The sequence below is a fragment of the Panthera leo genome, chromosome B1 (genome assembly GCF_018350215.1).
Source record: "Panthera leo isolate Ple1 chromosome B1, P.leo_Ple1_pat1.1, whole genome shotgun sequence".
Classification (NCBI taxonomy): domain Eukaryota; kingdom Metazoa; phylum Chordata; class Mammalia; order Carnivora; family Felidae; genus Panthera; species Panthera leo.
Genome location: NC_056682.1, coordinates 50,421,667 through 50,449,307, shown reverse-complemented (window position 1 = coordinate 50,449,307; position 27,641 = coordinate 50,421,667). Strand labels below are relative to the sequence as shown.

General features: G+C 49.1%; 2 protein-coding genes across 11 annotated transcripts in view; one reads left to right on the top strand and one right to left on the bottom strand.

The window, feature by feature from the left end:
* KIF13B (kinesin family member 13B) overlaps positions 1 to 6,621 on the top strand; it is a 198,826-nt gene extending 192,205 nt beyond the window's left edge. For all 3 annotated transcript variants that reach the window (XM_042934972.1, XM_042934973.1, XM_042934971.1), the window contains 2 exons: positions 2,429 to 3,431; positions 5,549 to 6,621. In XM_042934972.1, the coding sequence (XP_042790906.1) occupies positions 2,429 to 3,431; positions 5,549 to 5,838 (1,293 nt within the window). In that variant the 3' untranslated portion in view covers positions 5,839 to 6,621. The remainder of the gene's footprint in view (positions 1 to 2,428; positions 3,432 to 5,548) is intronic.
* A 5,851-nt stretch (positions 6,622 to 12,472) lies between these two features.
* HMBOX1 (homeobox containing 1) overlaps positions 12,473 to 27,641 on the bottom strand; it is a 204,738-nt gene continuing 189,569 nt past the window's right edge. For all 8 annotated transcript variants that reach the window (XM_042934962.1, XM_042934966.1, XM_042934967.1 and 5 more), the window contains one exon: positions 12,473 to 26,589. In XM_042934962.1, the coding sequence (XP_042790896.1) occupies positions 26,452 to 26,589 (138 nt within the window). In that variant the 3' untranslated portion in view covers positions 12,473 to 26,451. The remainder of the gene's footprint in view (positions 26,590 to 27,641) is intronic.

Below are 27,641 nucleotides of genomic sequence, written 5' to 3'. Positions count from 1 at the left end.
GTCACTGGACTGTCACCTCCTCAGGACAGGACTGAGCTGGCCATTTGCAGACAGCTGTCCGTGTGGCAATGATGCAGTGTTACCATCGGAGAATAGGGAACATGTACTATTTCAGAACCACAGTTCCTGTGCAGATTCTAGACTCTGGTAGTTTTGTTTGTATATTCTTCCCTGCCTGGTCAGTGATATTAAAAATAAAATAGAAAAGGATAAATAAAACATGTACAAGTTGCAAAAGAAAAATGATTGAAGGATTGCCTAATCTTTTAGAGTATTTATGTTGGTGACAGTTATTGATCTATTGGATTTAGTAAATTTTGCAGCCTGGAGATCCATCACAAAAATGGGCTGTTAATCTCAAGAGGTGCCGTTAATTTCGTACCCTGAAAGTGTGCCTTGTGGGGAAAGGAGGGCCTCTGGAGACAGGAATATAAATGACAATTCACGTGAAAATGCATGATTTATCAGACTGCTGAGTTAAGCCAAGTAACTGTAAGAGACTTATAGATCTCAGCTGTTTCCCAGTTCAAATAAATCCTGTATTTCAAATGGAAAATGGCCATTCCTGTAATATAAATAATCTTTCCGTAAATATTGGAAAACATATTTCTTTTTCTGAACGGCATCCTTCTCCAGAGCACCAACCCCATTCCCTGTTCCTGCCTTCTCTCTTACCCCTGTCATTGTGAATCAGGAATAGAGAGATAATCTGCTAACTTCTTCAAATGGCTTCAGTTATCACTGAAAGAGCACCCTAGGAGCACCTCAGAACCAGTAGAATGTGGACGAGCAGTGGCTGTCGTCATTCCCCAGGGGATGGGGCTTTGTGTGTCTCTGTCAGAGTGAGGCAGACAAGTCATACGAGATGGGGAAGCCAGCCTCTGCGGCTCCTTCCACGCTCAGCCCCCCTTCACTACAGGGGAGGTTACTGCCTGGCCTGCATCTCCCTGGACCAGAGGGCCCCCGAACCATGACATGGGACCAGCCTGCAGGCAGCCTGTCTCCTCTTCTTTCACCTGACTCCCGGCCAGGAGCCACAAGCTAGCCACCAGGCCCAAGGGTCATTCCTGGCGGCACTGGCGAAGCTGTGTTGAGGCACATCCACACCCTTCACTGAGATCCTCATTTCAACTTTGCAGGAGAAAGTATTCTTCTGGCTTCTAGTGATTCTCTCAGTCCCTCGTGAAGTTGGTGGTGGGCAGGAGGATCTGTTTCCATCAGAGCAGGGTGCTTAGCCTGAATGCCGGGAGGCTGGGGATGCTGGTGGGTAGGGAGGGAATCGAGATTTAATGTGCACCTATTGTGTGCTGCACCCTGTGGTAAGGACCTTGCCATGCCTCACTGACCCTACTACATGGCCGTCGAGTAGTCTTCTTTGCCACCACCAAGCCCTTGTCCCACAGCAGCTGAGTGTTCAACTTAATTCTGACACCGTCTTCCCTGGAGATGGCATCAAAGCCCATGGGTTAAGGGCTCAGGCCCATAAGAATGTCCCTGCTTTGAGTGTCAGTCCCAAGTCCAGGTGGTCGGTCACCTGTGCTTCTGATCAACCAGCTGTAGATAAGGGGTTCCAATGAACCTCTACTTGGGTTTGATTAATTTGTCAGAATGGTTCACACAACTCAAGAGAAACATTTTACTTACTAGATCACCAGTTTATTACAAGGGATACCACTGGGGAACAGCCACGTGGAAGAGGTGCATAGGGCCAGGTGTGGGGAGAAGGCGTGGACTTTTAACGCCCTCCCTGTGTGCAACACTCTCCCCATACCTCCATGTGTTCACCAAACCAGCAGCTCCCAGGAGCCTGTCCCTCTTGGTTTTTGTGGAGGCTTTATTACATAGGCATGATTGATTAAATCATTGGCAATTAGTGATTAGCTCACCTTCAGCCCCTCTTCCCTCCCTGGAGGTTGGCTGTGGGACTGAAGCTCAAATCACAAGGTGGGTTGCCCTGGCAACCAGCCCCCATCCTTAGGTGCAGGCCCAGAGTCACCTCATTAACATGAATTCAGATGTTGTTGGAAGGGGCTTGTTAGGAATATCAAAACGCCTTTATCACTCTTATCACTTAGGAAACTCCAAGGGTTCCAGAGCTCTGTGGCAGAAACAGGATGAAGGCCAAATATGTATTTCTTATTATAAGTCACTCCATCTCAGGCAGCGAGCAGGTGGGTGACTGTTTGCTTGGTGCTCAGCATAGTGCAGAGTGCGGGCTCCTCCGTGTTTGCTGCGGAAAAAACTGGGGTCACCCGGACGGAAGTGGTGGAACAGAACTGGCACCCGGTCTGCCCAGGTGCACGGCAGCGCTCTTTTCACTGTCAAAGCTGTAATGTTTCAACTGACCACAAGATCTGTCTGAATTCTTTTGGAAATGAGCAGCTGACTTTGAATTTTAACCTTTATTCTTGGCCCTTCCCTGCTTCAGGCTTACCGAGAGAGCGTGGGGATTAGTGCGGCTCCTGATGTGACTGTGCAGATGGCCCCCGTGAAGATGTTTGACAGACCCACGAAAGCACCTCCCCAGCAGTCCGTCACTGCCAACACCCAGGCCCCCGAAGTTCAGGAAGGGCCGCCCAGCCCCCTGAGTGAGGCCTCCAGTGGGTACTTTTCCCACAGCGTCTCCACCGCGACACTGTCCGATGCATTGGTCCCTAGCCTTGATGCCGCGGCTGCAGTAGGGGGCCAGACGCCTGGCTCGCCCCCTCCTGCCCTCTGCCTGGCCACCCCGGACACGGAGCTCCCATTTCCATATGCTGCTCCCACTGCAGACAGTGATCTTCCTGCCCAGTTGGAGGGTCAGCGCAGCCTTCTGTCCCTGCCACTCCCGGCAACGCAAAATGCTTGGGGCAACAGCAACGGTGCGTCCGAGGCCAGGGGAGCAGTTTCCTCGGAGAAGCAGAATGAAGAAGCAAGGGCTTCACTGACTCATCTCCCCATGCCTGCCCCCCAGAAGGAATCACCCAGCCAGCAAAGCGGCGGCAAAGTTTCCTCGGCCACCAAGCAGCTCGGAAGAGCCACGGACCATGTGAAGCCTGCCGCCAGCTTAGAGCTGGATGTCTCCAAACCACAGCCTCCAGACCTCCTGTCTCAATCACCTGCTCTGGCGTCTCCATTCAGAATCCAGAAGGTGCGAACCTCCGAGCTGAAGTCGTTCTCGCGCATGCTGGGTGGGGACTCCAGCTGCCCCTCTGGTGCTGAGGAGGACCTGCCGGCCTCCGGGGGGCCGAGCGACAGCAGTGCTGGGACACAGGCCCTGGGAAAGCTGGAGGTCTCCTCAGATTCTGAAGAAGCCAGCGAAGTCCCAGAGTGGCTCAAAGAGGGAGAATGTGTCACCGTGGGCACCAACAAGATAGGCATTGTGAGGTACATCGGGCCAACTGACTTTCAAGAGGGGACGTGGATCGGAGTAGAGTTACATTCACCTTCAGGTGAGTGCTGCTTGTTTGGGATGGTTCCCGGGGCTCCTAAGGGGATTTTGCCAACTGTGGTCTGGGGGGAGAGTACTGGCCCTGTCCCAGCACTGCGGGGAACTTGCTATGTGCCCTTGGGCACATCATTTGACCTCCCTGAGCCTCCAGGTCACTTTTCAAAATCAGGAATGAAAGTTACCTAAGTGTTCTCTTTGTTAAACCTCCAGACATTTTTCAGAAACCTAAGACATTGATTGAAAGCTACTATCAATTTGGTTATGAATTTAAATGCCTTTTTTTTTTTTTAAGTCACAGAGGCATCTGCTTTTGAACTGTAACAGTGTAACAGTAGCTGTGTCTGCTGTTTCTGCTCAGGTTGCAAACACTGATGCCTGAGTGCATGCTGGATGCCTTGGCTTGAGAACAGAAGAGGTGATCTCTTATGTCTCATTACAGAATGGCGCACCTTAAAAGCAAATAGATCACCATTTTCTGAAAAACCAGGGCCACAACTTAAGGAAATACTTTGTCCTTTAGATGTTTCCTTTTATTAAAACAGCTTTACTCTGATACCAATTCACATATTGTAAAGTCTACCTGTTAAAAGTGTACAATTAATTTAATGGTTCTGAGTAGATTTACAGAGTTGTGCAATCACTACCATAGTCTAATCTTAGAACAGGTTCATCAACCTAAAAAGAAGCCACATGTCTGTTTTGAAGGCCCTCTCCCTCCCTAAGTCCTAGCTAACCAACCAATAATCAGTTTTTCATCTCTCTAAATTTATATGCAATGTCCTAATCTGGACTTTCACATAAAGGGGATCCTACAATATGCTGGGCTTTTGTGACTGGCTTCTTTCATTCTGCATAATTTTCCAAGGTTTATCTGGTTACAACTTGTGTCAGCACTCCATCCCTTTTTCTGGGCAAATAGTATTCCAGCCTGTGGAAGTTCCACCTTTTGTTCATCCATTCATCAGTTGGTTTCCACTTTTTGGCTGCTGTGAAAAATGCTGTAAGTTGGAAGTGGTTCTAGAAGAGTAATGCAGCACAGGCCAGACATTTTTTAAAGAAGTGTCTGCTATTATGTGCAGGGAAATTGGGAGAGAAGTTTATATCTGCAGTTGGACTCAAGAATTGAAGGGGAATTAGCAAATAGATGAATTCATTCAACAATTATGCGCCCACCATGTGGCAATCACTGTCTTGGTTTCCAAGGATACCTTGGGGAGCAAAACAAAGTCCCTGGTCTCACTGGACTTTCATTTTGGGAGGGAGAAAATAAACAAGTAAACAAACGAAGAAATAATTAACACTTGATAGTAGTAAGTGCTGTGAAGAAAACGAAATGGGGTGAGTGGGCAGAGGACAGTGGGGAGACTGGAAGTGGGGAGCTGGTGGGCAGGGGTGGGGGGTGTGCCCCGGGAGCCGAGGGATTAGCGGTGGCCACGCAGTGAGGGACATGGTCTGTTAGATGCGCTGAGAGGTGCTCCTGAGGGGTCCTTGCTGACAGAGAGGAGGTGGTGAGGGTGGGCCTGTTTGGAGTCGGGGGAAGAGAGAAGGGTAGGTTAGGATGTGCAGTGAGTGAAGACAATTCATGATTGTTTTTGCTTCAAAGATCATGTTCCCCACCAACCTGTCACCATGAGATACTGACATTTAGGGGTCAGGGTGGTCCCTTTGCTCAGGTATCCTCTTCTCTCTACCCACTTGAGCACTGGGTTCATTCTTCACCTTAATGCATTTTCTGTTTTTACAAAGGAAACTTCTTTCCTCCATTTTGACACATTAAGCATGACATCTGACTAGCTACAATTTGGTAATTTGCCAGTTTCCATCTAATGGATTCAGGAAAAATAATCATTCCACCAACCACCTCCATCCAGGTTGAAAATGGTCTCTTCCCTGGAGGAGGGTGGGGTTGGTGCCACTTCTGCTTTGCTGACTTGCCTGCACCTGGCCATGGGAAATGGCAGGACGGGCGCATCGACCTCACCTGGGCTGCCTGGGGGTGCCTGTCACCGGCAGCCAGCACATGCTGCCTGGGAGCCTGTGCCCTCGGCCTCATCTGTTTGACAGGGAGCTAGAGGCCCTGGGAAGCCACCTCTGTGTCTTCTTCTCTTTTCCCCTCAGGTAAGAATGACGGCTCCATCGGAGGGAAGCAGTACTTCAAGTGCAACCCCGGCCACGGGCTGCTGGTGAGGCCAAGCCGGGTGCGCAGAGCAACGGGCACAGGGCAGCGGCGCAGCGCGGGGCCCAGGCTGCAGGGCGCCCCTGAGCCCCGAAGGAGCAGCACCCTCTCCGGCTCCGCCACCAACCTGGCCTCCCTGACGGCGGCTCTGGCCAAGGCAGAGGGCGCCACAGCGCTGAGGGCCAACAAGAGCCATAAGAACCCGGAGAACCGAAAGTCCTGGGCCAGCTAAGCCGGCGCCCCGGCCCTCCTCCCTCACAGTCCTCCTGGGCTGCTGGCCTGCTTCCCTGGCCAATGCTGCCGGAGGGCGTGGCTCCCGAGCCTTGCCGGTGACGTGACGGCCCTGGGGTGGGCAGTGACACCTCAGACTCCCTTCCGTGGGGAGCAGGGCAGTGAACTCCTTTTGCACAACACAGGGCTCGTGACCTTTCCCTGCTCCTCCCGGGACTCTGGAAGCTTCATTTCTTCCTCTGCTCAGAGAAGAGGCATCTCCACAAGGCGGTGGGGTTGAAGGTTCTAGGAGCCCAGAGCAGTCCTGGATGGTGGGAGCCAGGCCCCTGCCAACTCCCTGGTGGGAGCCAGGCCCCTGCCTGGAGATTTCCCCACCTGGGGCTGTTGTTCCTCTTTTCTGTTCTGATGACCCCACTAACCTCGTAACCAACCTCGTAACCAGTGCCTTTGTTTCCCACAGAGGCAGGGCATCCTCCCTCTGCCTCCAGGGCCAGCGCCCCAGCCGACCCGCTGTGGTTCTGGCTTGCTCCCCAGGCTCACTGCATCCTCTGGCCCCCCAGAGACCCAACACCAAGTAACAGACTCCCACAAGTGCCTCTGGTGGGACTTTTGGCACAAGGTCCTGGGCGCCACAGCAACGGGCACTGGGCCTGACCCTCCCACCTTTCCCTCCTCCTTTCCACAGGGTTTCTTAGCGGTTTCTTTGTGGGCATGTTAGTGTCATTATACCTGGAAAGCGTTTTCTCTTTGCCATTTGTTCCCTTAACAGAGTGCTTGGAATATATTTATTTATATTTATTTTTTCAAAATCCGAAATCTTTCGCGAGCCACAATCATCTGCCCAGGCATGAGTGCCCCGGGCCTGCCTTGCACATCACCAGCCTCTGAGGCTGCTCAGCAGCTGCCAGCCTCCTGCCTCCGGCAGGGGTTCCCAGGGGGACAGAGGGTGATGCCCCTCCTTAGGTTATCATTGACACAGATGCACAAGTGGCCTTACTCCAAGAGAGCAAAAACTTGGAGGATTATGTTATGGTGCATCTGCAATGTCAAAGTCAGCAGAGGTGTCACGACCCTATTTGGTGCAATTTTGGTTTCTTGGAAGGGCCTGAGACCAGTTTAACTTCTTGGCAGTTCTATACCCTGATGACTCCCTAAGGCTGGGGGGCTGTGGCCTAGCAGGTGGGCCTGTGCAAGGAGAGCTCCCCACTGTCCCTACCAGTCCAGACCTGGACAGCAGGAGACCCTCCACGAGCATTGCCCAGCTCTCGCAGGACACTTCCTGGAACCCTTCCCCGCCAGGCTGGTTGGGAGTTGGAACGGAGTCTGCAGAAGTGAGAAGAGGGCTGGTGCCTCTGGGACCAGGGGGTGGCGTGTGGCTCCGGTGGGGAGTGCCAGGTGGGATGGAACCTCCATGGGAGAGCTAGTGCTTCTGGAACTTTCCACGGGAGTAGCCCAGGGACCTAGTGCCCAGCATTCAGCTACCTTCCATGTATGTCCTCACAAGGGAGCAGGACCGTAGGGGACACCCTGGGGACAGCCCGGGGACAAACCCCGGGTCAGGATTTGTGCACGGCACTGGGAGGCCTGTTTTTAGTTCTCACATTTAGACTCTTAGAAACGATGCCCAGGAAGCCCTTTTTGAAAAAATCTCTGTTCCGTAGGGATTTGAAGCCCCTACGGAGAAGTCATGTCAGGTTCCCTGCCCCAGAGTGGGGCTGTGTGGGGCCCACGGGTACCTGAGGGTTTGCAGCTGCCGCAGGCCCGAATCCCCCTTGGGGAGGAGCCCGGGATTAATTAGCTTCCATTAATTACACGTGGCGCCGCCCGCCAGCCAACCGCTTTGGGGCCCAGCTTCCTAACAGCCAGCTGTGTGCCAGGTGAGAGCTGCCGCTCCCGCCCACCCTGTGTGCCTCAGTCCTCACTCCTCACTGGGCTGGGCCCCCGTGACTCGAGCTGCCACAGGAGGACGGGCCCGGAGCTGAAGGGCACACCCCTCGTGTAGCTTTATCTCAGCAAATGTTCAGTTTCTGCCTAACCTTCTCAGCACAGAAGTCCTCCACAAATCTGTGTTCAGGTAGGACTTTTCTCTGCGGACACCAGCATCAGTGTGGTCCGTTGATGTGCGAACTGGCACCACCCCTTCCTCTGAGGGGAGCAGCGATGCTCTCACAGCCTCCGACGACCTGCCTGTGGGCAGACGTCGCACGCCTGGCTCACTGGGGAAAACAAATGGAAGGTCATTTGGCCGTTTATGATCCTTATTTACCTGGCAAAGTACTTGCCGGAGCCCAGCCCTGCGCGTGCTTTCAGCAGCCTTCCGTAGAACTGTCTCGGGAAGGCCAGTCAGGAGATGGGTGTCATGCTCTGTCTCTGTCACTTGGTTTGGTTGACATGGAGTGGACTGCAGTGAAATTATGGACCTGAGCGGGGTCATATCAGCTGGAGCTTGCAGGAGCCGTGGAAGAGACCAGCCTGGGGTGTAAGGAGGTTTCGGGACCACCTTCTCTTTCTCCCAAGGTCCCCTCTGCAGCCAGCATGGCCTCCCTCCGTCCCCTGGGCCTGCTTTTCCAACATTCCCAGTTTCCTCTGCCTGAGATTCCCCACCACCCATCCCCGTTCCTTGCAGGTCTGCCTCCCAGGGGAGCAGCGTTGCCCCAGCCGTGGCTTCCCCTGGGTCTTGTGCAGAAGCAGCTGACAGTGTGAGCAGCTGAGCAGAGGGCCTGCCGGAACAGCCTGGCTGCCAACGGGGTGGGAGGGCCGTCATTGGTCTTGGGAGGAAGGCATTACTGTGGCTGCTGTCTGGTATGCAGCTCTCGCCTGCTTTGGAGCACGTTTTTTGGGCCCCGCCCTGCAGGGTGTGAGAGAGGAGACGTCTGTCCCGTTGGTGTCGTTGGCGAGCTGCCACTGTGGCTGGAGAGTCAACAGTGGGCCTGCCCCCGGACCGGGAGAGGCTGGTCTGGCTGTCCTGACTCAGCTCTGGCCCCACAGGCACCTTGAGAGCCACGAGGCCTGTGTGGCTTGTCCTAGGGACAGGGTTTGCAGTCCCGACCCTCCCTATCTTCTTGCTTCACAACCGGCGCGTCCCTTCAAGGTCCGGGTGTCGCTGGGTTAAGCAGGGTGCAGGCGTCACTCCGTTGCAGTCTGCTGTCTTCCTGGGCAGCTCGGGGCAGCTCTCCTCCTCCAGGGGATAAGCAGTGCGAGTCTGAGGGAGGCCTCCCTGCTCTGGTCTGCGGCCTTCACTCTCGCTCCTCGGTGCACACTCATGTTAACCTGTTACTAGAAAAGCAGTGGCGTGCGGAAGACGTGCTCACTAAAGCCATAGCCCAGGCAGTCCCTATGGCCCAGCGTTTATTGGGCCAAAGGTGCGGTCTTGCCGGGGGCATGGTCGTGGGAGGTGGAGGGAGGGGCTCCATCGCACCCACCTTCTGTTCTCACCTTACTAATAGGCCTGGTTTTAAATGAAGTGTCGGCACTAAGATTTGAGATGTGGTTCCAGCAGGTCCCAGGCTCTGGGATTGGGTGTGACAGCAGGAGGGGATGGGCCACCTGGATGCTGGGGCCACCCCCAACGGCCCCAGGCAGCACCAGGATGTGTCAGAGACCAGGCGGGGATCCTCCTGGGCTTCTGCCTCCCTTTCTGCACATGTACAATCTCCACTGGCCGTCACCCCCAGGGCACTGCAGTGGCGGTGGGGGGGTGGGGGGTTGGCGGCAGGGGGCAGCTGTCCAAAATCCCAGCCTGACCAGAGGGCACAGGAGAGTGAGAGAGCACGGCCAGTGCATGTGGCTGGGGTCAGCCACGAAGGGCCTTGTGCGTTTAGTGAGAGATTTGAGCTTCCATTGAGTTGTGAATGGGACCCTTGAAGAGTTTGAAAGGCTTAAACGGTGTTTAAATCCCTCATTACTTCCTTACATTTTCTCATCTTGACTTAACGTTCCCTGTATGTGAAACCCACAAGAAGTTCAAGGGTAGTTATTTTCCTGGCTGAGATTAGCTCCACTTGCTTGAGGTTGGCCTTGTAGGCCTGCGTCTGGGACAGGGAGTGCCTGAGAAGGCAGCCACCTGTCTGTCGTGCCTTTTTACCCTGGGGATGGTGGGTGCAGCCTGTCTTGCAGCCTAAAACGCTGGCTCAACCGTCCCCACACGTGTCTTTCTCTCAGAGAAGTCCATTGTGCCTTCAGCCAGGCTGCTGACACTAATTTTGTGGGGGGTCTTGGAGGGTCTTCTCCATGTGTGGAGTTCTGTAAATACGACAGGTTCACGTATAAAGAAATTATTTTGATTGGGCGACTATATTGATTTGCTGCACATCAAGTGGGAGTTTAAAAAATCCAAAGACTCTGTAATGAATTGTAAAGACTTAATGATTTGTATTATATAATGAACTAAAGGTCTGTACTTTTGTACCATATATGCCTTTCCGTCGTATGACCAGCAGCCTCTAAATAAAACCAGATGATTTCATGCCTACGTCCGAGGCTGGTCTCGTTGCTTTCCCCTCCCCCCACCCCTGAGGCAGGGGTGTTTGAGCTCATTCCAGGCTGTCCCATGGGGCAAGGGGTGGCCCGGGTCCAAGACTCTTCAAGACTGAGACTAGGACGGGGAGGTTCAGGGAAGCCGCAGGTCCCTGAGTGCACGTCTCCAGAACCCTGCACCCCTTGTGGTTTGGACTAAAGAACCGGGCAGGCCCCACAGGTTCCGTGGCCAAGTCTTACTCCCCTTGGTCGAGACCCTCTTACAGGAGCCAAGAGCCAATAGAAACTTTCTGATGGCCTTAGAACTAGGGTAACTGGAGCTTCTGGGCTAACTGGGAGACAGCTGGTCTGGAGGAGGTTGGTGGTGGTGGGGGGACAGTCCCCTTCTCTGGAGCAGGATGTCCCAGTTCTCAGGCAACGGCTCCACTGTCCGCCTTGATCTACGTGATCAGCCCCACACCTGCGAGCTGAGGACTTCCTTGCGCTGCTGCACAAGCAGCTTGACCCTTGAAGGTTCTGCAACAGGCGTTTGGGGGAGGAGATGATGCTTGTGGACACTGGCAGGGCTGGGTCACACCCTGCAGGCTTGGAACCCAGTGTTATTTGTTGGTTCCTGCTCGTACCCATGAGGCCAGCATCCTCAGGACGTCCTCCCGGCCGGGGCCCAGCACGGTTCGCAAGGGCACTAGGGGTGCTGGGCCCAGCCCCTCTTCCCTGGGGAGGTGACCAGGTCTCCTGAGATTGCCTGCAGGGAGCCCAGCACCAGGCAGGGGCAAGGCTGCTGGGTGTGCTGTTTTCACGGGCAAATGGGCTCCCCGGCGGCCCTGCATCAGTAAATCACTTGGCTCTCCTCTGATGGATCATGTCCTTGCAGGTGGAAGGCCGACTGGAGGTGGCCACCAACCAGTCAGGGCATATCTTTGCAGGGCTGGTTTATATTCCTAAGTTCTCTGGGTTGTTCTCTAAGTACTGCCAAATTATGACAGAAATTTGGCAGCCAGGAGCTGCCCTGTTCTGAGGCAAGTCTGAATGTAGAATTGATCTAGCTCCTAGGATGAATCTCAATTTTCCAAGCTGCTACTTTCCTGCAGCTCATGAGAACTCCCACAGCATGAGGCTGTGGGGTTGTTACGGTTGCTCAGACCCCAAAACGAGCTCTAGTGGTTGTGTCACGTTTAGTCCTCTCGCTGAGTCACTCGGTGAACATTTGTGTGCTTCTTCCGCACCAGGCCTTGTGTAGCAAACAGCGCGGATGGGCAATCCCGACCAGTCCCCACGGTCAGAGCGCACGGTGCTCGCGGGAGGGGCCCTGGAGGATTTTAGGGGTTGAGGACGTTCCTTCTAGGCTGGTGCGTTTGCAGTATTCCTTTGCAGGCTTTGGCCCAGAGGAGGAGCGTGAGGAGACAATGTCCTCAGCATCCCCTCCCCCATCCCCTGCTTACCTCCACCTGGGGACTTAGGGTTTGGGGCAACTTAAAATTTTGCATAGCCCTTCCTAAGAGGAAACCATTTATTTCTTAGGTTTTCTCTGAGGAGGGGTAAAACAAGTCAATCCTAGGCTGTGGGATGAGTGGGGGGACAAGGGGGCTTGGGCACTCTGTCCTTGAGTCCCGGGTAAGAATCTTCCCCAACCATAGGTGTCTTTAAAGAAAAACAATGAAGCTTCAGCTTCGTTTCTTTTCATTTTTCACTGCAAACGGAAAGACGGCTCTTTGAGAAAATCAGGTGCTTGGGACGTGGCCTGGAGCCCGAGAGGGAAAGTGTGTGGAGCTTGTCAGCGTGGACAAGCTGCTAGGACCCCAGGGGTGCTGAGATGTGGGAAGACAGGGAAGGGAGGGAGGAGGCTGGGGTCGATGTGAGAGTGCCCCCCCAGCCAGGGCAAGGGAGCGAGGGGAAGGTGCGGCCTCTCCTGGGGTAGGAGAGCCCCATGGAGGAGGTGGGCAGGTTCAGGGGCTTTCCAGAGCAGAAGGCATTCCTGCCCCACCGCGTAGTGTCTGTCACCTCAACCCTTTCCAGGTGTCCTTGGCCTCTGGGCGTGCCAACTGCTTTTTAAAGCACGAAGGGACTGATGTCCAAAACGGAAGGCTGCCACCCGTTAGTGTTGGGGAGCTTCCCAAACGATCGTTATTCCCCCCCAAAGAAATCCCGGCCAGGCTTTGTTCAGTTATACATTTTATTCTCTAATAGGTACAATACTAAAATAAACACAAATTAAAAAAAAGTTTTATTAAAACAAAACTGTACAAAAAAGCAGTATACTACATTTTAATTACAGAACAGTCTACTGTCCAAAAGGCACTAATCCAGAATAGGAGATACAATGATACAGGACTCATTTGAACTATTTTAATCAATACAATAGAGCACTTGTTTCTTTGACCATTTACATCTAGAAACAAGGGCTTTTTGCTACAGTCATTACACATTGTTATAAATATGAGTCCCACAGGTGAAGGTGCAGTATCGCTCTCCCTAGAGAAGGTTCAGGCCACGAGGGACTGTGTGGGGCTGAGAGGTGGGTGGGGGGCGGGGCCCGGGCCCAGGGCTGCCGGGTGCCTTCCCAGCGGATGGGCCGACTGCCCTGGGTGCGCGGAGCTTGTCTTCCAGCCTGGCCTCCCAGATAGTTGGTTTCTGGCCATTACTGGCAGCCACTTTACCCCCCTCTTGTGTGTTAGCACCGGGAAAGTGGGTTCTGAGATGCTCCAGGGAACTGGGGCTGGAGGTCTGGGTGATGAAGCGCCAGCAGCTCAGCAGAGGGGAGGCATTTTGGTAACCTGATCTGAGAAAAGGCAGCGACTACTCAGAAGAGGGACACAGAGCCCAGGGACGGCTAGTGAGCTGGGCACTACGGCCAGGCAGAGCCCCCTGCTACCTTCTGGGCAAACTTCTGGCCCAGAAATAAGAGGTCCCGTTCCTCCATTCAGAGAGGCCCTGCATCCCCTCCTGATGGACCCGGTGGAGAGTCTTCTGCTGAGAGAGACCTGTTACAATCTTGTGTTTTGGAACTTGCCTTCTAGAAGTGGGATTCTGCTTCCCAGAGGCTGTGCCCTGCCTCGCTGCTGCCTCAGAACCACGAACAGCTCCTGGGCAGTAGACGGCCAAGCTGTGTCTCTGCTTGTCCGTGTTTGGTGACCTGGACAACTCTCTAAACCCCAGATTTCATTCTCTAACGGACTCTGGACCTAAGGAAGAGAGATACTGCAGCTTTCCAAACAGTGTCATACACAGAGAAGACAAAGACAGGCATCTGATGTTAACAAAAATAAGTAACAAAGAAATAGGATTAAACCAAATCTCTTCTCACAGCATCCTATACTACATCCTCCTTCTGCTTAGCAGAAAATTGTACGTACACAAAAATACAAATACACAATTTTGTAGAACAGTCTGATTTTAATATATTTATATATATTTATATTTATACGAGTGGCAGGTTAGTTCATTATATAGAGCTTTTTGCACTTTTGGCTCATATGCAACAAGGCTTATAAATTCAGCTTTAGCTTTCATTCAGGTTTTATAGCTTTTGAACAATTGTTTTCACATTTAAAGCAGCATCCAATTTGCACTAGGAGTTTGTGGTGATTATAGGAAAGATGGGGTCAGGAGGTTACTGACAGGGAAGGCAGGGCCAGGGCCAGGGGCAGATATACATTCCAGTGTGTGTGGCGATGTCAGAAGGATTGCTATGGGACAGAGTTGACCATGATGACCCCTTGAGGTAGACTGAACACCTTACAGCAGACTCAGACACAGGTGCAACTCCCCTCAGGGACACATGGTGCACAGGATGGGGGACAGAGACCAGGAGACGCCAGAGGGAAACACAAAGACTAAGACACACGACGGCCAAGGCAGGGAAGGGCACTCTGCCCCAAAGCCATCTGGCAGGGACCCCACACAGCCCGTCGCAGATACTCGAGTATTTGGTGGACGCTAAAGACTTTCAGGCAGTCCCAAGGCATCTGGTCCATGGTATCTGATCGGATTACGACTGTCAACCTCACTTTCCACTTTCCAACCTGCGCCAGCTAGTTCCCACCCCCCCGCAGCGAACAGGGAGACACAGCTGCACACGGTTCCGCAACAGAAAACAGTCCCCCGCACTCTGTGCGCCGGGGTGTTCGGGTCCAGGTAACTGAGAAGAAAGGGGGGCTGTGGTGCCGCTCGCTGCACTGCTGTCCCTGCTCTGCAGTGCTCCCGCGCACGCTCACTGGGACAACGGACAAGCACTCGTAGAACCCGTAAACACGAGCAACTGGAGAACAGAGCAACAGCGCACTGCCCGGATCCGGGTTGGGGTGACGCGCTCCAGAGAAGCCTCCCTTCCATTTCCACCACGGATTCAAGATTCTCCCGTCTGACCACTTTCATCAACCTGCCTCCCTTCTCTCTCCCAATCCAAAGAATTCCTCTGGCAAATTTGCCCATACCTGTTAAATGTGAATGCCCACCATTTGGGTTATGACATTGTCTGAACAAAAACGCTGGATTATTAATGAAAATAAAGTGCCTGGTATGGATTTGTCCATTTTGCAAAACGTTCTAATGCACCAACAAATCATCTGAGCGCTGCTTAGTGCCGTGATGTGAACAGAGTGCAGTCACAAAATAATCCGTCGTACACCCACCACATAATAAAGGCCCCAAATTTAGGTCAGACTTAAATTACTTTAAAAAAGAAGCAAACAGATAATCTCACACTCATTTTCAAAGACACACTTGTGATCTTGCTTCACCCCCAGCGACGATGGCCTTTCTGAGCCCTTGTGAGCAGACACCCTGATCCCTCAAATCTAGGGAGAGGACAAGAAGAGGCAGCCAGGGTTCCAGTGATTAATGATGGCAAATGAATCATTGTGTTTTAAACCATGATTATCTGACTCTTTGCCCTCTTGGGTCTGGATGCACTTTCCAGCTGCGGACAAAGACAGACCGAATTCTGCGCTGAGGCGGTCTTGCTCTCCCCGATCTCCCCACTCGACAGCTGTAGATTTTGCTAAGCAGGCTCCTTAACATTCTCTATGAACCAAGACCGTAACCCCATTGACAGAGACACCCTTAAAAAGCAGCGCAGGACAGAGTGACGGAGCCAGCCTGACGGGCCAGTGCCAATGCCGCCCTGCCCACGAGCTTGCCCTTGTAGTTCTGCCAGCAGAATGCTGGGGGCCCTGCAGAGGGGCAGCTATCTGCACCCGCCCCTGAGGGCTAAGTGTAGGGAGGGGAAGAGGAGGGGGCAGGGCACAGGCCGACTCTCCGGCAGGTTCCAGAGGTCTGTAACTTGCTTAGGCACTTAAAAAACAGAACTAGAAATGTATCCTTGGAAGGTACTGCATACCTACTGGTGACTATGGCCGTGGAAGGGAGGGAGGGGAGCCCATGGGGAATCAGAGAAGGCTGTGGGCTCTTCCAGGGGAGGCAACTATGATGTTCTTGGTCTCATCTGGCAGGGGCAATGTCCCACCTTGCAGCCTGGGTGAAGATGGAAACACCGGGGCTGGGCCCAGCAGCAGCTCTGCTCTTCCCTGTTTCTGCAGACCAGAGCAAACGGATCGGGGCAGAGTGGGTGTGTAGACGGTCTGCTCCAGACTCACGGCTACAGGACTGCACAGGCTTGCTTGCTATTTCCCGTGTGAGAAAAACTACTAGAAGAGGCCCTTTCGAGAGAAGTGTTCCGGCGAAACCGTGAGCAACGAAGAAAAGCCTTGCCAGAGATGCCGACGCTTGAAGGGAGAACTCCCCCTGCCCCCAAAGAACTTTGGTTTTGTGGTGCCCATTTTCAGAGATGCAGGATTAAGGGGCTCACTGACTTTAACATATTGAAATGTGGTTTTCAAGGCAAATCACTAACAATAATGCTCTTGAAAGGAGCCCACAGCTGAGCCCTCACCTCTGTTCAATCCACTCTACTAATGTATGCGCTGCCTGCCCCCGCCCATGAATCTGGCATAAAAACAAAAGAGTTCAATGTAATATCACTAGAGTGGCTGCTGTTTACATTAATATAGCACTAATGTCGTTTTGTTTCCAGTTTAATAGCTTCAGTGAATGATGAAGTGGAAAAATGACCCTCATAAGTTTACGCTGGGCTCTTAGTTCCAGTAAAGCAACAAAAGGGGAGCGGTTTCTGGGCTTAAAGGAAGCCAGAAAACAAGACGGAGACTTCAACTTGACCTGGAAGTGATGGGAAGCTGGAAAAGTTATAAAGGCAACACAAATCTTGTGACTCATCTCTGCCACCCATACTGGTTGGTAAGAGTCACGTGCTCTTTCCAAGCATGGAGTTAATGTCTCCATTCCAAAATTTCAGTGGCACCCAACTGCCACCAGAGATGCCAAATCTGGACCAACAGCTAAACAGAAGGCACACATACCTTGTTCCCTTCACATTAGGCTGGGTTTTTTTTTTGGTGTGGGGTGGGGGGGATAATCAAAAATCCCATTAGCCAGCGAATGAAACAAGGTACCTATTACAGAGCCACCAAACTCAAATAGTCAACCTGATAGATCTGCTCACAGGGCCACTCCAACTGGGGCCTTCCTCCTGGGGTGGTTTCCACTCTCTTGGGCTCCAAGGATGCCTAGGACGTGATGGAGTGGATGAGAAGAGAGTGACAACCCCTGGGAACTTACTTTCAAGAGGAAAAGAGCTGGAGAAGCGAGGGGGAGAGAAACATGGAATTTTAGTTCAGTCCTCTGGTCAGCTTGGAGCCCGGGCCCCTGACAATGGTCACTGAGCTGCCACCTGAATCCCTAGGCAGCTGGCCCCTTTGCTGGACTGTGGTTCATTAGACAGTTCTATGCTGATCCCAAATCTGGACCTGTCTCCATGTGGGGCAGACACTAATACCAGAATCCCCGAATCTCCAAAAGTAATGGCTCAGCCCCACTGTCTCTCGTGTCTATGATGGGACAGCAGAACGAGCTGCAACGGCTTAGCTAAACACTTCTGTGCAGAAGCAGGATGCCTAACAGTAACAGGCACTAAGAAAATGCTTGAAGAGCTAAACAGAGGGAAAACAGGAAGTGCACTCTCTGCCTCAACTAACTGCAACTACACCCAAGGAGTGCTAGTAAATTCTACTTCTCCTCAAAACGCAGATGATGAGACAGCCATTCTGTTTCTCCTCCTGCCCCCAAAAGGCAGGACCTCACATTTGCCTTCTAGAGACAGGATGTTTGAAACAGGTTTCACATCACTGTTGCTGAGCCTCACTGAGTTCACTGCGTTTCTGTCACTATCACTAACCACGGAGAAAGGCCAAGGGGAAGGGATGCTCTAATGTCTAGATCATCAAAGTAACACTAGTTCAGTGTCAGGGGGAATGAAGTGCACAGACAGAGGATAGCAATGTGACAGTGTGCTAGTGGGGATTATCCAGCATTGTCTTGTGAGAGAACAAAATAGGTTAAGTGCATTGATTTCACTCAGAGCAATGCCAGGCAGACCCTGCAACCTGTTCTCCAAATAACATCTACTAACGTGAAAGAAGCAACTGGATATTTTCCTCGACTCCATTAAGGTGATGCTGCTCAGTGTAGGGTCTGCGAATCTTCAAGAATAAACAAGACAGTAAGAACACTCAGCACAGTGCCTGGCGCATAGTACATGCTCAATAAATGTCAGCTGCTATGATCATGAGCTCTGAATGCTCAGGAGGTCTGAATGTTTGTCTCTTGTTGCATTATGATTTAGAATGACATCTTTCTTTACTCTGGTCTCTTGTAAGAGTAACTTCTGGTGTTTTCTTCCAAAAAAAATACTATTTCATGGGTAAGTACTACCCATGCTTTCAGGGATTTGGGTGAGTTGGCTTTCTTTTTTGCTTTTTTCTTTTTAGTGGGGGCTGCTGGTGGTAATGGCATTATAAGGTGTAGGGTTTTTGGAATCACCAAAATGGCCCGTGGAAACAACTGGGGAGGGAAATGTCTTGCCAACTCCAGTTCTTTTTTAGTAGCACCATTCCTTAAGTGGCACATCGAATACTTTGATCCCTAAAAGAGCAGATTGTGTTAGGTTTTAACTGCAGTGATAATTCTATTTTGTTTGAATATAAGCAGATAATCAGAACGTTGTGCTGGCTGTTTGAATGCCTGTCTCAGCAATCGGAATCATACTCCAGTGAGTTCTCAGAATTTCTAATCTTAAAACAGCTTCTCAACTGTAATGGAGATGGTGATCTTTCAGCAGCTGGGAAAATAACGGATGGGGTACTCTGCTCTTTGTGGCCATAAATCCACAATCATTCCAACTGTCAGAAGACTGATAGGACCCCACAGGGAAGTCTCCACACTAGCACATGTATCTTGAAAGTAGGCGCATGGGGGTGGGGATGAAAGTCACTTTTAGATCCTATAGGAAGAGAAGCACCGTGTAAGAACTTTTAATGGCATTTTTCCTGATCTGGCCCAATGACTACACATTTTGGAGGTATTTTTGAGGAGAACAAGAATAAAAGACCTCAAGGCAGAACCTTTTCCCAAATTCTGTTTGTGGACGGGGAGAGAACAGTTATAGAGAAGCAGTCTGCCTCAGCATTTTCATCAAAATGAAGTATAACTAGCACTTGGTTAGGATCCCTTCTGATATGTGGAGACGGGGGAAAAGGTTTGTATGAGGGTAAGCAGCAAAATACGAACAAAAGCAAGAGTGGCATTTTCTCAGTGGTTACTAAGCAATCCCGGAGTGTCCAGGCTTGAAGGAAGAAGGCGCTCGTGGCCCAGACTCACGGGCACAGCTAGGAGCCCCACGGAAACGAAGCAGCTTGTGAGAGGCTGCTTGGCACTATGCTGGGTGCTGGTATTCGTGCAGAGGCTCACTTGATCATAGAACTGAATGAAGACTTCTGCAAGTGATGGAAAAAACCAAAGCATATTCTAGAGAAAAGCTAGCTGGCGACACAGCAGCTCCCCTCCAGTGGGAGGCCTCGGCGGGAGAACAGCAGACATCCTGGGCAGGCGGTGTAAGGTGTCAAGTCCACACGATGCTCAGGGGGACAAAGTGATGAAGAGAAAGCAAGCAAAGTGAAAGGGAGAGAAAACATGCACCTGGGTGGGCTGGGGAGACAATCCCACTGACTCAGCAGAGCAATGGGGAAAACTAGGATAACAAAAGTCTGCTGACATAAGGAACCTGGTTTTGCCCTGTAAGAGCAATGTGGGGAAATCTGGGTGACACTCATGCATATACATTAACTACAGGACACTGTAAGTATCAGGACTCCATTTATGCCACATAGTTGTTAAAAGCTCATGTGTTTACATCTGTTTGTATCATGTCTGTCAAAGATCCTATGATTCAGTGAGGAAAACGCTATTTAACTCACGTGTACACTCCCATTTGATACTTTCTAATGGTGACAATGGAAATATCAAGTAACCAAGGAGAAAATCAAAATCCCAGGAAGCTTGTTAGACAGTAAATGTCCTCAAGTGAGGCCACATGATGTGCTTAGCTGGCCAGCAAGTGGGGCAGTCATGAAGGGCTTGTCAGGGACTGACTCAGTTTGGGGTTCTGACTAAAGTTTCTGCCAAAGGTGGAGCTAGTCAAAACTCGATGTGAGACAGAGGTTTCAAATGATATAGAAGTCAAGTGGGGAGCAACAGCGAAGGCTTCCATTTTGAAGTTGAAATAACTCCAAATCCTTCTCTTTCACTAAAGGGAGAGGACACGAACACCATGTCATTATTTTAGTTTACTGAGCTGCTGTTCCAAATGTTCTTGGGAGCATCAGTGCTAAAAGGGAACAGGGAATGGGAGATCTGCCATTTCCAATCGCATAAAGGACAGAAATCCTTTTAATTATGACCATGCCAATCTACATCTTGCTAAAACAGCTAATTACATGTCAGGAGGACACTCAGTCATTCAGAACAATTGTCGTTATATTTTTATATATTCATTCTGTGCCACCCCCCTCAATTACCATGGTTACAATTTGAAAGGATTCAGGCAAACCTTCATTTGATCACAGCACACCAATGTGAATTTGAGAGTTAATTATGGCTGTATAGAGCCACTTTTATTAAAAGAGAAAATGAAAATGGAGTTAAGGGAGCGGCATCCCAAGATGTCTGAGCCAGGCACACACGCCCTGCTCAGGTCAGCGTGTGGCAGTCATAGTGACAGGGCACACTCGACAGCTGCCCCCACACCACTGCACTTTGGGGCTCAGACACCCATGGAAGGCACGGTCATGCTATCCAGATGGGCAAATCAATTCCCAAACTTGTCAAGCAAAAAAGGTGTCAGGACTGAAAGGCAGAGCCTCCTGCAGATGCATCCCTGTTTGCTGTCAGGGCGCTGCACGGGCTAACAAGATAACGGGCGTGAAACATGGGTGGCTGACGGCCAGAAGTTAGACTTGACTTGAATCAGTTAGATTTAGTTCTGCGCAATGCTTGGCCCCAAGCATCCTATGAAGCGTGATAAAACAGAAGTCCAGGGTTCTGCACAATGGTTACCCACAGCATCTACTACACCCTCAAGGTCCCTGGGTGACGATAAGCACGGGGTGCAAGATCTTTTGGTGCAAGCAGATTTCCCCTCCCTTCTCCACCCTACGTACTCCCCTTTTAATTACTAAAGAAAACTAATGTTATAGGAAACTGGATTTCTCACATCGTTAGCTTTCTCTTTGCTGCTACTTTTCATCTCCACCAAGACTTCCAGCTTTCGAATGTCCATAGATAGGAACAGAGTTGCACTTCAGAGATAAGTGAGTCAACCGTTGGTCCTTTAAGATGACAAAAGCAGTCGCTTATCACTTTTAGCTTGTAAGTAAAGAGACTGAAGAACAGCCTTTCTGAACATAACCTGTTTATAAGAGGAATTTTTGTGACTGGAAAAGGAACTTGTGGGGTCGATGTATTGAAAAAGTCTTTCCCACCATCTCAGTATGGTAGTTCTCCTTAGAGGGGTAAAGAAAGCTTTCCTCTTAGGTGATAGTCATCTTTTGAAGAGAAGAGCATGTGATGAAGGAGAGCACGGTACTGAAAAAGAAAGGGCCTCTACTGTGACAATACGCTACCACTAGGGAAATCCTTACAAGATAACGTGGCCATTCATAGTTGCCTCCCTGGGAAAACCTTGTGTTCTCATTATGGTACAATACCTTCAAACTGGAAAACTTAGGTATTACTGAAGTAATGTAAATTAGTCTGGAAATTAAGAAACAGGAAGAAGGTTTTCGGGCAGGCAGCTCAGTTAGCCAAATTCAACATGGCTGACAACTGATACCCGAATCCTGAGTAAACATCCTTGCTATTTAGAGAGCACACAAAAAGGAATGTTTTAAATGTGTAATTCCCACCCCTTCCCCAGTGCATCCCCCACCCCATCCCTATGCTCCAGAAAGACGCTGTCAGCCAGCAGCTGGTCAGTGCGCCCAACTTTCACTTGGGAAATCTTGACAAACAAAACCGGCTCAGTAAAGCTATAAATGGATTTGGCTGGTCTCAATGCAGCCCCAGTGAATACAGTAGTAAAACATTACTAATAATCACAACAACAAAATGACAAAATCTATCACCACTCTGACCTAAGATTTAAATCACGGACAGAGATTAACACAGAAAACCAACGCACAACGTGAAGGGTCAGGACTATTCAGTGTAGAGTGCTACTGAGCACAAGATCATCAATAACAAGAAAAATTATTGCCTAAGAATCTGTTGAGACTTATTGGGGAAAAATACTCTGGTTGTTCTCTGAACAAAAAAAAGACAAAAAGCAATTTTAAAAGGCAGAGCTACAAGTTACATGGGAAGACTGCTTCTACCCAAACCCTTCTTAGGACCAAGAGAGTAAGGACTTGAAGTTCACATTTTTAGGATGGGTAGGAGGACTGTGTGTGAAAAAGGGATTATTTCCACTGTTATGGGCAGAGATAATGTAGCTGGTCAGTGGAATACGTAGCTGGTCACAAAGATGGCCTGCAAGACAGAAAGGAGTGTTTGTGTGAAGAGATGGACCACACCCACATGCTCTGCCTTCTGTGGAAGATAAAAATCCCAGCAAAGATGTCTGCTCAAGATGAGGCCCTTAGTATTGGAGCCCAGAGGCAAATGGAAGGGGAGCTGTTCACAGAGGGAGAGAATGTGACTGGAGATTCCTGATGAAATAAGTCTATTTACACTTGGTGCTTGATGGCTAGAGTCCAGGAGGGAAGTTTGTAAAGAACTGAAATGAGTGTTTGAGCGAGCTCTTCATGAGTTGTCCCCTTTGAGGTAAAAATATATGTGGATATCTGGCCCCAACAGCGGTACTGTCGGTTACTGGACTGCGTGCCATCGAAAATCTACCAGGAACCACAGTACTGGATTTGCATACTTCACTGTTGATGAGCAGCTGCTTCCTCACCCGTATCTTTTTAGGTGGTCACCTCTACTGAGCTACAGTGAAAGGTACCTTAAAGGGGTCTTCCTGTTCCAGGAACTTTCTTCCTGGGAAGGAACAGGAGAATGTGGGGGGGGGGGGGCGCCCACCCAAAGACAGTGTGTGGGAACTGTATAGATCCCATAGGTAGGTGGAAGGTAACCGCACTTTTCAACCACTTAAAGGACTGAGACTGTGAAGAAATGCCCTAAGGGGTACTCAACAATTACAAGCTTTGCTGAAATAAACCAAAGTGTCTATTTGGTACTGACTGACACCAGAAGGTCTCAGCTAAGAGTGTACTGTATTGCCCTCCCTGGCCTTCACCCCACATTAGGGTTATCAACAGCAAATCAGAAATCTCATTCAGATGGTCCATCTTTAAAAGGTCCCTTTGTAAGGCTGTGTTGTAAGAAGAGTAGGAAGTTTACCCATGTGACTATAGTAATTCAATGAAAGTGTCTTTCAAAAAATAACAGACAAGTTCCTATAAGAACTGCTGACAAGGTTTCCACCCCACCCTTTTATTTAGTCTTCTTCACTAGGGAAGAGCAGTCCTGAAACAGTCCTCTGGGGCCTGAGGGATGTACAGGATGGAGTAAGAAAAGAGGGGTAGATCAACCCAAAAGTACATAATGGGATTTTTTTTTCTTTTTCTTTTTCTTTTTTTTTTTTGAGTCTGGCTCTTTTCCCTTCAGTAAGACAGGAATTTAGGGTTTTTTAAGAAAAAAATTCACCATCCAAAGATACTACAAATTAAGACAGTGACAACTCTGTGTGCCATTATGAGAACTAAGGTAGACTGGACAAGACAGCAGAATTGAACCCAGGGACAAAAACAAAACAAAAACAAAAACAAAAAAACAATGGCAGATTTAAATCTAGGCCCCAAAGAACTGTATTTTTGCTCTCGGTGAAAAAGCAAAAGTTATATGTAAGGCAGCGGGTCTTAAGAGCAGGCCAGCAGTCTTCTTCAATTAAAAGAAGAATTCTGGATGAAAGATTCCTTCTTCCTGAACCCAGTATGAGGCTATCCTGCATTGGTAGACATGTGCTCTTACTTTTTCCAGGTTGCCAGATAGGGCCTGCTAATGCTTTCATGGATACTGACTCCCCTTTTTTCTCTGAAGCTTTTCTCCTTCCTTAAGGCCTTAAAACAATGAAACCTTTTAGCTCTTCTCTGGCAATCACTGTATTTCTTTAGAAACTGCAGCTGTCTTAACAGTTTGAGTCTGTTTCTTTAAAAAGACCAGCAAGAACAAATGATACTAGCAATCCCATCATAAAGAAGCTATCAATTATAATAATCTCCTTACAATAAATCATGGATGTGGCTTGTCAGACAGTATATTTTCCTCTCTTTTCTTTCTGATTCAACTGAGAATAAGCAGACAAAATTTCACCGGAATGGGAAGATACAATACATTACATTTTTTTTTCTAAGTAATATAAAAGGAAAGAAAGATAACAATCTCCTAATTGAAATAAAAACTCAAACACACCAAGAAAGAAAATGAGCAGGGGGATCATTCCTGAGAATAACAAATGCTACTCTTGAATCTGTTGGTTCAAGTAATACAGTAAAACAGAAAAGACTACCCCATTTTACTCCAATTCTTGGAAGCTGGAAGAAGTATATACATTTTCTGCCTGAAATCCACAGACAAGAGCAGGCCCAGTCCCTGCCCTTAGCTCTTTAAAGTCACAGACCCATATAAGGTGGCATTTTCATGCCCTCTAAAGGCTTCCGCACACTGGCGTAGGCAGGATGAACAGACAGGGAGAAGACCTTGTCAGCATACGCCTTAAATGGAGTCAGACCAGCTAAAAACTGGTGGGTATTTAATATCTACTAATGAGAAAGGGAAAAACAAAGAAGGTCAGTCTCACTCTCTTCTCAATGGTTTTAGGTTGAATACATCTGGTGGGGGCATGGAGGTGAAGAGGTAAGGAAATGGCGCCTTCCTTCCATCTTAGAAATTGTTCTTAGATAATGGACGAAAAGACAGTTAACAGCCAGCCCCAAATCCCCCTTTAAACAAGGCTCCACTGTGCGCAGAAAGGAGATGGAACGAGGCAGAAAATACACAGCAGTCATGCCTCCCTCAGACGCACCCTACGCCGCTACATTGAAGGCTGTTTCCTCTTCCCCACAGTGACAGTGTGTCATTTAATCGGGATGCCAAGAGATCATTTTCATACAAGGCCAGCAGATGTAATTTTCTTTGATGCATGAATAGTTCATCATTTTGCTACTAGATGACAAGGTGATCACAGGGTGACTTTATAACGCAAGTTCACTGTTTGGTATTTTGAGTTCTCAAAATGAAAAAAAGATTTATCAAATATAAATATCTTTAAAAAGTAACAAAAGTGCTACATATGTGATCAAGGAAAAAAATTCCATTAGTTACTGCCGCTTAAAGTAGATTAAACTTTACAAATATTACCACATCCATTATCAATATGGCTTCCAATTATTAAATAAATTGCCTGTAGCAATATAGCTTTTCACACCTCTACAAGGACAGAGTAAAGAGAACACCAAAGCAGTCACATCACGTTGTATCTTGAAGACACACCACGCAAGTGGCAATTGTCCCCTGCTTTTTTCTGCTCCTTTTTAGGAAAGTATTTGCAATTGTGATAGTCAGTCAGCATAATCCCACCATAAAGTCCTCTATCAACCTCTCATATTGAGGGGGCTTCAGTTAATGGATACAAAGACTGGAAGTTCATTCACTCATTTGTGACCTTAGCTCCATCCTTGAAAGACTTTTTTTTGGTAGCAGGGAAAGGGGACACAAACAGGAGGCAAAGCAGCGTCCATGATGACCTCCAGCACTTTTGCAGGCAGGCACATACCTGTGCCGCGTAACGTACAGTGGTTCTGAGAACTGGACTTAACATCCATTAGACATTCAGCTCATGTTTTTTGTTTTGTTTTGTTTTGTTTTTTTTCCAATGCTCTCAAGCTGGGTTTGTTTTGTTTTGTTTTGTTTTTTTAAATGACTTTTGTTTTTTTGTGTGTTTGAATCATGGTCCCAAAGGCAGAAGGCAGTATTTTATCTACTAAGTCACACAGCTTGTGAGAGGAAAGGATGTCTGTGTCAGGCATGTTAACATCAACCAAAATCTGAGATAAAGTTTTTCCATGGACATTCCACATTTTTCCACAGCACCCAAAGAAGTATAATCTAGCCACAGTGTGACTATTATGAGGCACGGCTTATTGCAGCTGGAAATCAATTATTCCCACGCTGAGTGGGAATTCTAGTGTTCCTTTTACTCTGCAGATACTCCCCAAATGGTGTCTGTCAATCCTGGGCCACACTACCTCAGCTTGCATCCTATCAGTCTTGGGGAAGGAAAAGGGTACAGACTAGTGTTACAGGAATCTAAAGGTACCCAAGGTTTTACACGTAGCCTATTATTTGAGAACTGAGGGCTATCTAAATACCTGGAAGCACTTTCTTGGAATGCTAAGACAGAGCAGCAAGATTTTCTAGCCTCGGGGGCTGGGAGAGGGAAGTTTGGTTGGTTGGTTGGTTGGTTGGTTATTATTTACTGGGAATTAATACTGAGAGAGTATATGCAAAGGCTGAGGGCACCATGCCATCTTCACAGAACAAGACCCTAAGGGCTAACTGACATACAAGAAACTGCAAGTTATACTGTAAGAACACATGTTAAGGACCGAGGAAAGTCTGCTAAGGTGCTACGTCTAAACTAAGTTAACTTCTCATGTTCAACCCTCCCTGATCAGTCGTCATCCAGGGCCTCTGTCTTGATTTCGTTGGCTCCTTGTCGGGCCAAGGCCAAGATAGTGTGGTTGACTGCTGCCATTTCCACAGCTAATGAGATGGGGTCTTGGTGGTCACTATGGCTAGTGCTGTCATCCTAGACATGCAGAAATAAGAAACAAATGTTATTAGTGGATTGGTAAAATTCTCCAACTCACAGAAAGGCATGCTGAGGGCAAGGGAGGCAGAACATTTGTGGGAGGACACAGTGGGTGAGGGGCTCGTGACAGAGTAGAGGTGAAATGTATTTAAGTAGACACTGAATGGAAATAGGTCCAGACTTCCAGTTGACATTTCCAGGATTCAACAAATAAAAAGCACCAAAATGTTTTTTTCTTGCTGAGAATTTTTTCCTTCTATCAGAAAGATTGCTGGTGATGATAATCAAACCTGATCATTCTAGGTTTGCAACAAACATAGCACTAGTCACTGAAGGCCATACTAGTGAGCTATTGAATTCTGGACTAGTACTCGTACAGTTTATCAGAGCTCATGGTATCTTTCTACTGAGCTGAGAAAACTAGACTAAACTACAGACACCAACATCTTATGGATAAAAATGCATTTTCACAAAAGAACAAAAGACCCAAAAAACTCTCGATTACAACAGGACAAAAGTATAACTGCCAGCAATGGCTATGGGTGAAAACGTGTGGTGCTCTCCTGCAGGAAGACACCAGGGAAGCGGCAGGTGTCATATTTAGGGGGAGCGGGAAGCTCTCCCTCCGTGCACAACTCAGTGTGAAAGCTGTGAAGGAAACTGGCACCGCAGGATGTTTGTCAGGCACCAGAAGATGGTGTTACAAATAAGGGATAAGTTTCTCACCTGTCATGCCTTCAGGGGAACTCTCGCATCAAAAAGCTTGGGAAAGGGTAAGATCCTGGTGGGTTGGGGGGTGGGGTGGGGAGGGAGGGAATCATGGGATGTGCTGCCCTTAGGGCATCTGGAAAAAAAAAACGGGGAGTGATCCATCTACATTAGTAGACTGAAAAATAACAGGAATGTTTCTGATTAGAAAGACAGATATTTTCTTCAGTAAAATGTGGAGCTATGATTTGGGAGTGTACAAAGAAAAAAGGTAACCCCTGGGAATTATGGGCCTCACTGTTTCATTCTCATTTCCACAAAGTGGACTGTAGAGTTTAAAA